The 15231-nt window shown below is 42.5% G+C and overlaps 1 protein-coding gene across 1 annotated transcript in view; it reads right to left on the reverse strand.

The window, feature by feature from the left end:
- The window catches only part of DDN (dendrin), a 57326-nt gene that overhangs the window by 17002 nt on the left and 25093 nt on the right, over positions 1–15231 (reverse strand). Inside the window, exon 2 of the mRNA XM_073563478.1 lies at positions 8712–12283. Coding sequence (XP_073419579.1) covers positions 8712–12283 — 3572 coding nt within the window. The remainder of the gene's footprint in view (positions 1–8711; positions 12284–15231) is intronic.

Raw genomic sequence — 15231 nt, forward strand, 5'->3', positions numbered from 1 at the left:
CAAAACAAGTTAATTTTTTTCGGTATTATATTGCTCATTCGTAGAGTATTACGTGTTCGTAGGTACATTTTGGTGGTATCTAACTCGCAAAAAAATTAACATTTTTTTCGTATTATATTGCTCATCCATGGATTATTAAGTGTTCTGGGGTACTGTGATGCAGTAACCTCTGTTACAGCTAGGGGGTACTGTGTGCGCTTCAGGATATGCTTGGAGGCATAATTATGATGGTGAATTAGGGACTGGCATTATTGTAAATGGCCGGTATGTGTCGCAGAGGTTATCTGCGCTGTAAGCCCAAAATGATATGGTTATGCTGGGACTTATAGTTCCACAAGTAGTTGTTGTGTATTACTTATAAGGGCGGCTTATAGGGTTAGTCAGAGAGCTGGACGGGAATTGACTAACCACTCATGTACCGCCCATCCATGGGGGTGGTTACAACCATATAATGTGACTGAGGTCTGGTCACAAGGACAAAGTGTGTGTACCTGAATGGTTCAGGGTGCAAGGTCCTGGGATTCCTAGAGCACGTGGTGAGACCTTGGACCTGGTGGCCTGGGTGCTGGACAAGTGTCCTGAATAGAACCCGGTCAGGCCACATGTGTGTGCAGAGCCTGGGACGGCCCCACACTGAGAAAGACCCTGTCCTGTTGAGGACCTTGGACTGACGAGGAGTCAGCCTGTGGAGCAAGAGCTCCTGAGAGGTAACCATGGGTATGGGCAAAGAACTATGTGCGTTGAAAATGATCAGTTAATGAGCTGAGCGGTCACCTGGTAACTGGAGAGAGTCTGCCGTGACTAGTGAATCCTGTATAAAGCCATATGTGATGAATTAATGGACTATATGTAAGCTGGTGATGTGCAACCAGGCTTGTGGTGTGTTTTATGATGTTTAAATAAACCGTATGGACTGTTTTGTGTGAAAAACCTGTGCCTGACTATGTTATTCTGCTGCTAAACGAGTGTTCCCCAACACACATAGTAGGCGCTACGCCACATTTGGTGCGAGACTGCGGGCAACGGTTCAAAAAGCACGTGTGAGGTGTTTGCTGTGGCTCGGCTGGGTCACAAAGTTTTTTCTCAAGTCAGCTTGCTGTGGCTCGGCGGGGTCACAAAGGTGACAAGCGTCTGGCTTTAACTCGGCGGGGTTACGAAGGTTGCTGTGGCTCAGTGGGGTCACGAAGGTGACAAGCGTCTGGCTGTAACTCGGCGGGATTACGAAGGTTGCTGTGGATCGGCAAGTCCATGAAGACAGCGCAGTGGAAGCGTGCAGGGCCTTGTGGTAGCAGGAGCTGCAGTTACAGTTGCAGCAAGAGGTTCTACAGCAGCATGAGCAGCAGTGACACCACTTGTGATCGGCAGCCGGAGATGCCGACGGGTTTTGGCTACAGCAGGAGCGGTGGCAGTGCCAGCAGGAGCTGGTGGGGTGTCGTGAAAGGGCATCAGAGGTCTGTGTCACCAGAGACGGGGCCAAGAATGAATGGCTCCGGGCGGATCATTAAAGGACCTTTGACAGCCTACCTCTACATTAACACAGCTGAGGAGTTCACATATCATGAAGTGGGGTTGGTCCCGAACTTACAGTTTGTTATGGTGATAGGTCAGGACTTGGAAGCCCTGTGGGACTGGTGGAAAACTGGTAAAGTGTCTGTAGAGGTAATATGTATAGGTGGTAAATATGGGGAGAATGCGACCCCAGAAATTGACGGGTCATACTCTGGGGTGACCGGAGGAAAGGGTGCGTATGCCCTATTTACTGACCTGATGTCACCTGAAGGCTACCACCACAGTGCGACAGATAATGATGTTGTAGATAAAAAGAGCGGAGCTGACACCCAGATAGAGAGCAACTTGAGGGTTCACATACTGTGGGGTGTGACAGACTCCAGGGGGTGACCGTGACGTGTTATTGCCAGTAGCAACCACTAGGGCTGAGTACAATGTTATGCAGACAGAAACTTGGACACAGTGGAAAGAAGTGCAGTAAGACTGATTGGGTCTAAATGGCAAGTCTTCCTCCCGTCGCCAGAGGCGTAAAGGCCGAAAAGGGGCTGAATAAACTGCACCCTTGGAGAAAATAGAAGGGCTGCAGGAGAAGCTATCCAATTTGACCACTGTCACAGGACAATTAGAGGAACAAATCGACAAGCTAACAAAGGAAATGTGCAGGTGGAAAGAGGGAGCTGACAGTTTCCACCAGGTAGAAGCACGTTTCCAAAGCTTGGAGAAAGAGCACAAAGAGGTCTATCAACAGCTGGTGAAGGAGACTTTGAAGGTGGCAGGTTTACAGGCCAATGTAATGACAATGAAAGAGCATGTCGAACAAGTAAAGGCCCTGAGACAGACGTCTGAGCACCGAGTGGATGAGCTGGTGAAGGAAGTCTCTGAGTTCAGAGGTCACCTGTCAACGTGGCAAAGGGTAGATGAGGCCTTAAGGGAAGATGTGGAAGTAATCAGAGAAGCCTTAAGAGGTCTTTTACAAGAAGAGAAGTTGGTGGTTGAAGACTTACAGCGGCCGTGTCCGAGGGATAACAAGGCAGAGCTACAAATGCCCATCTTAGCGAGGGGGTCTGAAGAGTGTAAAACTAAGGAAGAGTGTAAAACTAAGGAAGAGTGTAAAACTAAGGAAGAGTGTAAAACTAAGGAAGAGTGTAAAACTAAGGAAGAGTGTGCGCTGAGGATGGAACAAGACTGTCACCTGGTCGTAGTAGAGGTCTTGATGGAAAAGTCTGTGGCAAAGCGAGAGCCTTCCGTCCATGGAGACTGAGCCTTCGATTTTCAAGTGCGTGATAGAGGTACCCCAAAAACATGCAAGAAGCCTGTACCAGTGAAGCTGAGCATGAGGCCTTTAAAAAGGCGGTTGAAGTGTGTAAGGTGCACTGGGCACCTGAGACTCAGCAGTTGGTCGTACTGTTGATCAGGGAAGACACAGTGAAGCAGGTGGCTGTCCTGATGGATATGCATCTACAGTGTCTCCGCATGAAAAAGATGATCATGTTGAGTAATATGAAAGCTGCTCGACGTCTGGAGCTTGTGAGGGAAGCTAAAAATCGTCTGGGCTTAGTAGAAGACGTAATTACAGTATCTAGACATCTGGCAGGGAAAGTCATTGGGAGGCTTGGAAAAGTGATGCAAGAGCTTGTGAATAGATATGGTGTGGTGAGAGTGAGGATCCCACCTGATGGTGAAGTCCAGGTATCTAGTGAAGGTGGCATGGTTCCATTCATTGTTGTTGGCTCCGTAGAAAGACTTAGGAACATCCGAATGCTCTTGGAATATCGGGTAACGTACCTGAGGGAGATGGTTAAGACTGGACCGACTGCAGAATAATAGACGCAGAACATGAGGTGGTGGTCGTCTTCATCCCGAGGTATAAGCACCAGAAGGTACCCTCCAAATAATAAAATGGCAGGTAGCCGAAGACTTTCAGCAAGACAAGAACGTCGAGAATCTGCAAGTGGCAGTTCTACTCTCAGTATGAGCCTGAGAGACCTGGACAGCAGCTCCTGTGATGCACTAGATGGGTCAGACTCAGACCAGACAGTGGGCTTGACTGTAAGTGGGACTTATGACCGCACCAGCCGGGGGAGCCAGCCATGGAGAGAAAAGTCGGGTGACAGGGCATACTGGCAAAGTGTGGAGACTAAAAAGGGTCTGGTGACACAGACAGACTGTGACTTGAGGGCCAAAGCCCAAGGCCAATATACTGGGGAGGCCTAACAAAGATATGATGCTGAATGATGCCCAAACCAGACTAAGATGATCCTCTCGACTTGTAGGGCAAGGTGACAATGGGTACCCGGTCTCAAGGCACTTAGTGTGTGACAAATGTTCAACCCCACAAGTTTGAACAGGGGGGGAGGGTATGTGATGCAGTAACCTCTGTTACAGCTAGGGGGCGCTGTGTGCACGCCTCAGGATGTGCTTGGAGGCATAATTAAGATGGTGAATTAGGGACTGGCATTATTGTAAATGGCCGGTATGTGTCACAGAAGTTCTCTGTGCTGTAAGCCCAAAATGATATGGTTATGCTTGGACTTATAGTTCCACAAGTATTTGTTGTATATGACTTATAAGGATGACTTATAGGGTTAGTCAAAGAGCTGGACGGGAATTGACTAACCACACATGTACCGGCCATCCATGGGGGTGGTTACAACCATATAATGTGACTGAGGTCTGGTCACATGGAAATAGTATGTGTACCTGAATAGTTCAGGGTACAAGGTCCTAGAAGGTCTGTGTTGGAGAATCCTGGGAGTAGGATCAGATTCCTGGAGCACGTGGTGAGACCTTGGACCTGGTGGCCTGGGTGTTGGACAAGTGTCATGAATAGCACCCGGTCAGGCCACATGTGTATGCAGAGCCTGGGACGGCCCCACACGGAGAAAGACACTGTCCTGTTGAGGACCTTGGACTGACGAGGAGTCAGCCTGTGGAGCAGGAGCTCCTGAGAGGTAACCCCGGGTATGGGGAAAGAATTATGTGCATTGACAATGATCAGTTACTGAGCTGTGCGGTCACCTGGTGACTGGACAGAGTCTGCTGTGACTAGTAAATGCTGTATAAAGTCATATGTGATGAAATAGTGGACTATGTGTAAGCTGGTGATGTGCAACCTGGCTTGTGGTGCGGTTTATGATGTTTAAATAAACCGTATGGACTGTTTTGTGTGAAAAACCTGTGCCTGGCTACGTTAATCCACTGCCAAGCGAGTGTTACGCAACACACATACTGTAGTAGGTGCTACGCCACAGGTACATTCCGCAGATCAACACGCAACATGATGTCATTGCAAGCTGCCAATCATTGTTACGATGACCTACGGGTTTACCAGCTACGATGGCCTGTTAAACCATGCCAGGAGCATGATTACAAAGATGTTTTGTAAATGTAACACTGACCGCTATAATGCTTTGCAGTGTCGACGCATTGCAATACATTATATCAGTGATCACAGTAATAAAAGCTGAAGTCCCATAGAGGAACTAAGAAAAAAAAAAGTAAAAAAAATCGTGAAAAAATCTCATGCCAAAAGATAAATTTTTTTTGTAAGAACAATTATAAACAAAAAAGTACGGTACGTGTATTTGGTATCACCACATCCAGAATGACCTGATCTATAAAACTGTTACTCTGTTCAATCCCACCGTAATCCCAACTTAAACTGTGTTTTTTTTTTTCAATAAAATACAGTTGTGGCCAAAAGTATTGACACCCCTGCAATTCTGTCAGATAATACTCAGTTTCTTCCTGAAAATGATTGCAAACACAAATTCTTTGGTATTATTATCTTCATTTCATTTGTCTTAGATGACAAAACACAAAATAGAATGAAGCGAAAAGTTAAACATTGATCATTTCACACAAAACTACAAAAATGGGCCAGACAAAACTATTGGCACCCTCAGCCTAATACTTGGTTGCACAACCTTTAGCCAAAATAACTGCGACCAACCGCTTCCGGTAACCATCAATGAGTTTCTTACAATGCTCTGCTGGAATTTTAGACCATTCTTCTTTGGCAAACTGCTCCAGGTCCCTGATATTTGAAGGGTGCCTTCTCCAAACTGCCATTTTTAGATCTCTCCACAGGTGTTATATGGGATTTAGGTCTGAACTCATTGCTGGCCACCTTACAAGTCTCCAGTGCTTTCTCTCAAACCATTTTCTAGTGCTTTTTGAAGTGTGTTTTGGGTCATTGTCCTGCTGGAAGACCCATGACCTCTGAGGGAGACCCAGCTTTCTCACACTGGGCCCTACATTATGCTGCAAAATTTGTTGGTAGTCTTCAGACTTCATAATGCCATGCACACGGTCAAGCAGTCCAGTGCCAGAGGCAGCAAAGCAACCCCAAAACATCAGGGAACCTCCACCATGTTTGACTGTAGGGACCGTGTTCTTTTCTTTGAATGCCTCTTTTTTTCTCCTGTAAACTCTATGTTGATGCCTTTGCCCAAAAAGCTCTACTTTTGTCTCATCTGACCAGAGAACATTCTTACAAAACGTTTTAGGCTTTTTCAGGTACGTTTTGGCAAACTCCAGCCTGGCTTTTTTATGTCTCGGGGTAAGAAGTGGGGTCTTCCTGGGTCTCCTACCATACAGTCCCTTTTCATTCAGATGCCGACAGATAGTACGGGTTGACACTGTTGTACCCTCGGACTGTAGGGCAGCTTGAACTTGTTTGGATGTTCTTTATCCAACATCCGCACAATCTTGCGTTGAAATCGCTTGTCAATTTTTCTTTTCCGTCCACATCTAGGGAGGTTAGCCACAGTGCCATGGACTTTAAACTTCTTGATGACACTGCGGACGGTAGACACAGGAACATTCAGGTCTTTGGAGATGGCCTTGTAGCCTTGAGATTGCTCATGCTTCCTCACAATTTGGTTTCTCAAGTCCTCAGACAGTTCTTTGGTCTTCTTTCTTTTCTCCATGCTCAAAGTGGTACACACAAGGGACACAGGACAGAGGTTGAGTCAACTTTAATCCATGTCAACTGGCTGCAAGTGTGATTTAGTTATTGCCAACACCTGTTAGGTGCCACAGGTAAGTTACAGGTGCTGTTAATTACACAAATTAGAGAAGCTTCACGATTTTTCGAACAGTGCCAATACTTTTGTCCACCCTCTTTTTTATGTTTGGTGTGGAATTATAGAAACGGCGCTTAGAAACCCGATGTATACCTTTGTTACCAGCTCCCTGCACCAGCGCGCTGGTAACTAAGGTACACAGTGGGTAACTAAGCGACGTGCGTCGCTTGTTACCCGCGTGTCGCTGGTGCTGATCGCTGGTGAAGCTGCCTGTTTGGCAGCTCACCAGTGATCATGTAGCGACACACCAGTGATCCTGACAAGTTCACATCGTTGTCGGGATCGCTGGTGAGTCGCTATGAGTGACGGGGCCCTTATGGGAGGTTCTGCTGATCTGGCACCTCAGGGGCTCTGACAATGTGACATGGCACCCCTCAAACCATTCTAACAAAATGTGCATTACAATATAGCTCTACTTCCCTTCTGAGCTTTGCACTGTACCTCAAAAGTAGTTTTCGACCCCATTCATTTTTTCCTATTATCCCTTTTGAAAATTAAAAACTTGGGGCCATTGCAACATTTTAGTGGAAATATTGTAATTTTTCATTTATTCAGCCCAATGTTATACAACTCTGTGAATCACCTGAGGGTTATAAATGCTCACTGCACCCCTAGAATTCATCGAGAGGTGTGGCTTCCAAAATGGGGTCACTTGTAGGGATCAGGTACTCTTCAAATATGATATGGTGTCCATAATCTATTGCAGCCAAAATTACGCTCCAAATTTCAAGTAGTACTCCTTCCCTTCGAGCCCTGCCATATGCCCAAATAATAATTTTCCCCCACATATAGGATTTCAGTGTACTCAGGAGTAATTGACCGACAAAATTGCACAACAAATTGTACAGTCCATTTTTCCTGTTACCTTTGTGAAAATGAAAAATTTGGGGCTAAAACATTTTGAAAGAAAAATATATTATTTCATTTTCACAGCTCAATGTTATAAAATTCTATGAAGCACCAGTGGGCTCTATCTGCTAACCACAGATCTAGATACATTTTTTGAGGGGTGTAGTTGACAAAATGAGGTCACTTCTAGAGGGTTTCCACTGTTTAGACATATCAGGTGCTCTGCAAATGCGACATGGTATCTGTTATCTATTCCAGCCATTTTGAGCTCCAAAAGTTGAATGGTGCTCCTACCAAGCCCTGCTGTGTGTCCAAACAGTAGTTTTGCACCATATATGGAGTATCGGTGTACTCAAAAGAAATTACGCAACAAATTGTATGATCCATTTTCTCCTGTTACATTTATGAAAATGAAAAATTTGTGGCTAAAACAACATTTTTGTGGGAAAAATGTTATTTTTCCTCCACATACGGGGTATCGGTGTACTAAAGAACAATTCCACAACAAATTGTATAGTCCACTTTCTTCTGTTACCCTTGTGAAAATTTGTTGTTGGAAAAATTATTGCTTTAATTACTGTGAAGCACCTAAAGGGTTAAGAAACTTCTTGAGTGTGTTTTAATCCCTTTGAGGGGTGCAGTTTTTAAAATGTCACTTTTGGGCATTTTCTGCCACATAGGCCCCTCAAAGTCACTTCAAAAAAGATCTGGTCCCCCAAAAATAATTTTCATGTAAATTTTGTTAGAAAAATGAAAAATTGCTAATAAAACTAACGATTCTAACTTCCTAACATAAACTGATGTTTCAAAAATGACGCTGATGTATAGAAAGCATGTGGTAGATGCTATTAACTATTTTCTGTGGTATTACTCTCTGGCTTAATGGCATAAAAATTCAAAGTTTTAAAATTGCAAAATTTTCACCTTTTTTTGTCAAATTTTTTATATTTTCATACATAAATGCAAATCACATTGAAAAAAGTTTACTATTTAAATAGGGTGCTGTCAATGCTTAGTCTGGCATTCATCAAATATTGAATAATTTATAAGTTTGAAGGAATATGCTCCATTGATAACGAGAATGGTAAAATCAAGTTATTGACTTATTCATACTTTCCCATGAGGAGTAATTAAATGATGCTGCACAATTCTGGGAAAGGATTCTTCAGGATTGTTACTACACGTGAAATACACATATTTACTAAAACAGATGTTGAGAGTTGAAGGGTCCGCTATAAAAATACATTAATTAACAGTGATAGTTACCTGTTGTTAGTAGGTCTTGAATCCCAGAATTTGCCGACACTTTACTTTGATCTTCACAACTTGAGAAGAATTCTTGTTCGGTTTTATTCAGATCCTGAAGAATTTCCTTAATGCAGCTGTTCAGATCATATACAGCTACTTTTTCAGGCACCTGGAATATATTAGACTGTCCTACTTCTTCACCTTCATGCAATTTTAGTGGTGAAGCTTCTGCTACCACAAGGTCTTTTGTGAGCAAATTTTCACCATGTCCATTTGTTCCTTCGCTACTTGTTTCTTCAGTGATGGGTAATGTGTCTTCATCCTTTTCTTCTTTACTCAGTATCACTGTCACTTCAGAGTCTGAAGTGTCTGAGCTGCACGAAGTCACACATTCATCTGAAGCCTGCTCTATAGAGTCAGAAGAGGGTGTCTCCAGATCTTCATCCGTGTCAGAATCAGGGGCCGTGTGGCGCCTGATACGGGAAACAGCCTCCCTGAGATCTTTGGCATAGAAATTTGGCCTTCTTGAATACACTTTCACTGTGCCCCTAGAAGATGATGTTTCATTTATTTGAGAATCCAAGCAAACACTACCACTCGTTTGCCTATGTTGTACAGCTGGCTCCCCACATAAGTTATAATTTCTAAAATTTGATGCATATTTTGCAGTATTGCTTTTTTTTGTTTTCCATTGATTTTCTTTTGGGAGATTTTCCTGTGTGATAATTGATATCATAGGATTTTCTTCACATGTGTTCCTCTCAGTAACCATTGATGTTGATTTTTGTCTAACAATACATTCTTCTTCCACTGACTCTACTAACATACCCTCACTTAGTTTTAGCTTTTCTGGGATCTGTAAATCCAGTGGTTCAGCTAATGGTTTACAGTTCTGTTCAGTTACAATAGTTTCCACATTTTCTGTTGTCTCTTCATTGATGATTGACTCAAGTTGCATATGGTGGGAAACCACATGTGGATATGTACTCATTTCAACAGGGTTTACCGTATGCAAGTTAGTTTCTTGGGGCTTCGGTGTTTCAAGAATTTGATCATTCTGAACTCTTATGTTAGAGGATTCTGAACAGTTTTCATTGGTACATGCATTCTGTATGTCAGGAATAAGCACATGTACTTCTGACCCAAGTTCTGTAATCTCTTCAGAACGGTTATTAAATTTTGGGCAATTATACATGCATACATTATCAGTACCAGCCACTGAAGCCACTGACAGAGGATCCTCTAAAATGCATGGAATTTCTTTATAATTCCTTATCTTGCTCTCTTTTCTATTACTTCCGTTTTTAAATAATACTTCATGCTCTTGTTCATTATCTGCGTGTCCTTGATCAGTGTTATCAGCTTCTGATCTGTTAGGCCCATATTGCGCTTCACTCAGAGAATCTAATTCTCCAATGGAAAGTCCTAAAATACGTACTGCTCTTTCTTTTAGGGTTGAAGGTTCTCTCCCTATGTAATGTGGGTTGTAATGTTGGGTTTGAGGGATTGGTTGTAGTGGTAAACTTGAACGAGGCTTTGAATTGGAAGGTGAGTAAGGTGCTCTCCCTTTCTTGACAAGACTCTTAGAATGACCTTGAATGGACAAGGTTTCCCCTTTCAATTTCTTATTAGGTACATATTTAACTTGCTCTGTTATTGGTGGAAAAATAAATTCTGCCCTAACAACTACACAAGTTGCATCAATGACAAAAAGCCCCTCGCCCTCATTTGATAATGCAGGCTGAGTTTTCTCTGTTACGTGCTCCTTTGCATGACCTCTGCCTTGATCACTTTGATGTATAGAAGAATGTTCAGATGTATTGTATTTTTTACCAAATCTCAATCCATCATGACTTCTCCAACAGTTTTGATCATGGCTCCTTCCTGGTAAAGTGTTGACATTTCCAGGTTCTCTCCACCTAGGAAATTCTGTATCTTTATAAGTCTTTCTTTGCTTTTTAGAATCACCATGTTTTGCTTCATCCAATATATATGGTTTCAGATATTGTTTTTTCAAGGGAAGAGTATGACTAGATCGTCCAAATTCAACCTTATTTGAAGGCAACTTTAAAGGACCTCTTGTCTTTGATTCTTTGCTTGATATAACTCTTAATGGTCTTCTCCCCTCATGTCCTTGTTCCCTATCTTGTTTATTAATGTTTATATATTCCCCTCTGATCTTTTTATCAGCATTTTGAAAGTTTCCACTTGCGTAACTAAAACCTAACTCTCTTGGCAGCTTTACTCTGTGCTGAGGAATTGGTGGACGAGCATCAAAGGGAGCCATTGGGAGTTGGCTGTTAATTGCAGAATGCATATTTTTTCTGTTAGGTGCTTCATTTATATCATAAAGTGTTTTGCTGTTTGTGTATGGCATTGATATGTCCCTTTGAAGAGGCAATGAAACTGTTCCATATATCATGTTATCGGTCTGGAACTCAAGTTTAGAGTTTATTTTTGGAAAATTAGGTATATTGTTAGAAAGAGGAGAACGTCTGCCTTCTACACTCTCATATACATGATCAAGAAACTCATCAGATGCGGGTCCTGTCCACATGCTATGAGCTCGAGGAAGTTTTCTGCCTTGTATTATGCTCTCCAAAGTTGGGTCAAACTTTTGCTTATCCCCTGCTTCCACTTTCTGCACATTTGTACTTGATGTTGAATTTGTGTTGGCCGCTCTACTTCTCTCCATACTATACCTTGGCACTTTTTCTCTACTTTCGTGATAGTCCGCTGTGTCATGTAAAGGTAAAATTTTATTACTTAGCTTTTGTCTGAATCCTATAATGTGATTATCTTTTTCTTTTTTAATAGGGAAGATATGATGTGGGTAATCATAAGAAGGAGGAGGAACATAAGGTGGGGGAACTTTTCGTTTTCTTAACTGTGGACGGTTTTCTTTTCGTATTTCCTGTTTGTGATTTATTGAGGGGCCGTGTTCCACAATTGTTTTAGCTACTTTGTCCTGAGAGGTCTCTGAAATCGTTGGATTACTTATTCCTGATTTAGACGATTTCACAAGCTTAGACCACCAACTTCTTTTCTCCAGACTTGTATCTCCAGAATTTGTCACAGGAGATTTAATTTTTTCTGTCTCCGGATATTCCACTTTGCTTGTTTGTGATAAGAGTTGGTTTTGTAGAGCTTTGGGCAAAATATGTAATGGTTCCCACTCATCATACTTTAGCTCTTTCATCTTTTGCTCCAATATATAATCTGCTTCCCATTTTCCATAAATAGAGTCCATCTGTATCAGTTTCCCTTTTTGCCTCCGCTTACTGGGAAGGTAATGGTTTATTAGTTCGCCACGTGAATCACTAGACACCTTTTGTCTGTTCCTTTCAAATTCAGCAGGATACGTTCCAGCTATATTATTATCCCACTTGTAATGGATCTGTTCTCTTATTCGTGCATCACTTTTTTTATCAGCATTTTGATCCATTCTTCCTACTTTTAATCCTCCGTGAATTGGCGGCAGATTGGAACCCCAGTTTGTAGAATCTTGCAAAACTGTTCCTTGTTGCAGTCTGGAGGCAGACCATAGTCTATAAGGAGACTGACCACTCATTGGTGTTTTGTTAACGTACCTTAAAAACAAACAAATAGATCATATTTAGCCTTATTAATAAAATAACTTTTTAGCTAACATTTTCTTATGGTTACCTTTTATTTCACTAATTTCATGTGACATTTTTATTCTTTGAGCTCCGAGCAATATTGATTTTTTATGGGAAAACGGTTGTCCAATAACGCCATTAACCTGCAGATATACGGTTAATCTGTAGGTAAACAGTATCATGAAAGTGTCTGCCTGCAGTACTGAAAGTCAAAGGCTCTCAGGAGAAATAAAGTCCTTTTACTCCAGGGTGCACCTGGGAAAAAAATAACTATTTCTACCAGGAGCCACCAACTTTCAGTCATGCAGGCATGCCTGAAGCAATTACAATCTCCGCTCAGAACACTGAGAGCACGCCCCGGCACTGCAGTGCATCACTATAGAGCCAGCTGTAAATTAGTGCCGGGGCGTGCACACAGCCGCCGCTCTCAGTGCTGTGAGTGTAGACTGTAATTGCTTCCGGCAAGCCTACATGACTGAAAGCTGGCAGCTTCCGAGAAAAATTATGTTCATTTTTGCAGATTAACCCTATATCTGCAGGTTAATAGGGTAATCGGACATGACAGGTTCCCATTAATCCCTGCTGGTCTGTGTTTCATAGTACAGTCCTTGACACACTGGAAATGCTTGTGGGCATTTCTGACAGTTTCCAGTGTGTATTCTGGGCAGTACAAGGAAATAAACTAGCAGAAACTAGTTGAGCATCTGTCTTGTCAAATGCAATCAATTTTGCTCACCTGGTTCTCCATGGATATGTCTTTGAATTTCTTTTATGGACTGGTCGCACATGCTCAGTAGAGACCTGTTATTCTTCTAGCAATTGTACTGTGCAGTGAGATAGTTCATGCATAGTTGCATCAATCTCACTGCACAGGGTGGACAGCGGCAATATGCGCCAGCTACGATCCAAGAAGGTACAGCTTTCTTCCTCTCCAACTGTGCTGCTCGGCTGTATGGTAGACGCAGCAGAGCAAGCACAGAAATACCAGCTACTAAACTACTAATGGTTTTGCTCATTAATAGCATGAATAGTTCTGTCCATATTTGTTACAATGACACCTCAAACCCATAAACACAGTATAAATACAACTGGGCCTCTGCCTGTAGTATTTGAAAGAGAAACCGTCTTTGTTGCCTACAGAAACCAATTTTCATCCAGGCTTCATTTTTTTAAAAAGCACAAGTGAAATGAAAGCTGTGCTGTGATTGGTTGCTATGGACAACACAAAGCAGGGGAGCACACGTAGCGGAAATATATCTAAAACTCATACAGAATTATTCGGTAGCAGATTATGAACGTATGCACAGCATGGTGGGGACAGAAAAGAGTTACATTTATTGATGTAACTATTAAAAAAATACTAAAAAAAAATTAAATTTATAACTATTGCCATTCTCATGTCTTCTCCCGTCAGCTCTGCCTCTCGTAGATTGGAGGAGTCGTTAATGTTAGCTATGCAAAGGAAAGTGTAGGGAGTAGTGATGAGCAAATGTACTTGGATAAGGTGTTATCTGACCATGCTTGTGTGCTAACCAATTGTATTCGGCATGCTCGCAAAATATGTTCATGTGCACAGCCCCCCGAGGAAGCCCACGCGAAACGGGCTGCTATAGGACACACACTGGCAGCCTTATTATGGGTAAGACATGTATACCTCTAGTTTTGGTCTCTATTGGGATTGGGTTTGTGATGCCAATTAACTAAAGAATAATGGAGACTACTATTTAGCCCTTTTCCACCTTATAGGCACCTTACATGCACTTGGCACTTTGTGCACATTATTTGTGAGTAAAACAATTCATTGAAGTTTGCTAGTTGTTCCCATGCTTTTACAACAATGTTGTCTTGGTCCTAGCACACATGAGCTTTTGTATTAAACTTTGTTTCTATTGAGTCTGTTTATTATATGTTATTTATTTGGATTAATAAATCAATTTTTACTAAATTGTGGACTTAAGTGCTCTGTTTTGTAGGATCTAGGCTTGTTTGGAGTGTCCAATTGACTATTGAATCTGTCCCTTGAGATAGGCATTGTTTTGCTAATTGACATATATTGGTATGTATCAGTGGACTTTGTTCTTATCATATGCAGGGATAGCCTGTTTGTTAAATCTCTGCATGTGTTGCGGCTGGCGAACCGCCGTGAGACATGCAGCTGCGGGGACTCAAATGTAGTTTTCGAGCACGCCGAGGTCACTCGGTTAGCACACAAGCATGGTCAGATAACACCTTGTCCAAGTACGTTTGCTCATCACTAGTAGGAGTCCTAAAGAAGAAGCAGGTGCTTGTGGGAAATGTAATTTACCCTGATCACATGGTCATCAGTGAAGGACCGCCCACTTCATACTGAGCAGAGTGGTGCAGGTATGGAGAAGTATGAGCTAGAGATGAGCTAATCTTTCAAGATTTGGCTAGGTTCAGCGAATGTCCCTATGTTCACTGAACAATTCGACAAACAAACCCGAACCCCACTGACTTCAATGAGACGCAAAACCAAATGCATAGACAACACCTTCAAGGGGCCAAAAAGCTGTCAAAATAGCTAAAATTAGGGGCAGACACCAGGTTGTATCAATTGCGTTATAAATAAATAATTTTTAAAAAATAGACGTGGGTTGCTCTGAATTTTTTGATAGCCAGCCAGGCAAAACTGACAGCTGCAGGCTGCAACCTTCAGCTGCAGGGTTAACAAGGCTGGTTATGAAAAATACAGTAGATGGGTCCCCATGCTGTTTTTTTTTAATTTAAATAAATAATTTTTAAAAAACGGTTTGGAGTCCTCCCCATTTTTGACAATCAGCCAAGCTAAAGCTGACAGCTGGGGTGTAGTATTCTCAAGCTGGTAAGGGGCCATGGATATGGGCCCCCACAGCAGCCCCAGACAAGGCACAAATTTTCCATGGCGCTCATGCTGACAT

The sequence above is a fragment of the Dendrobates tinctorius genome, unplaced genomic scaffold (genome assembly GCF_039654945.1).
Source record: "Dendrobates tinctorius isolate UK_male_01 unplaced genomic scaffold, ASM3965494v1 ptg000388l, whole genome shotgun sequence".
In the NCBI taxonomy this organism is placed as follows: Eukaryota; Metazoa; Chordata; class Amphibia; order Anura; family Dendrobatidae; genus Dendrobates; species Dendrobates tinctorius.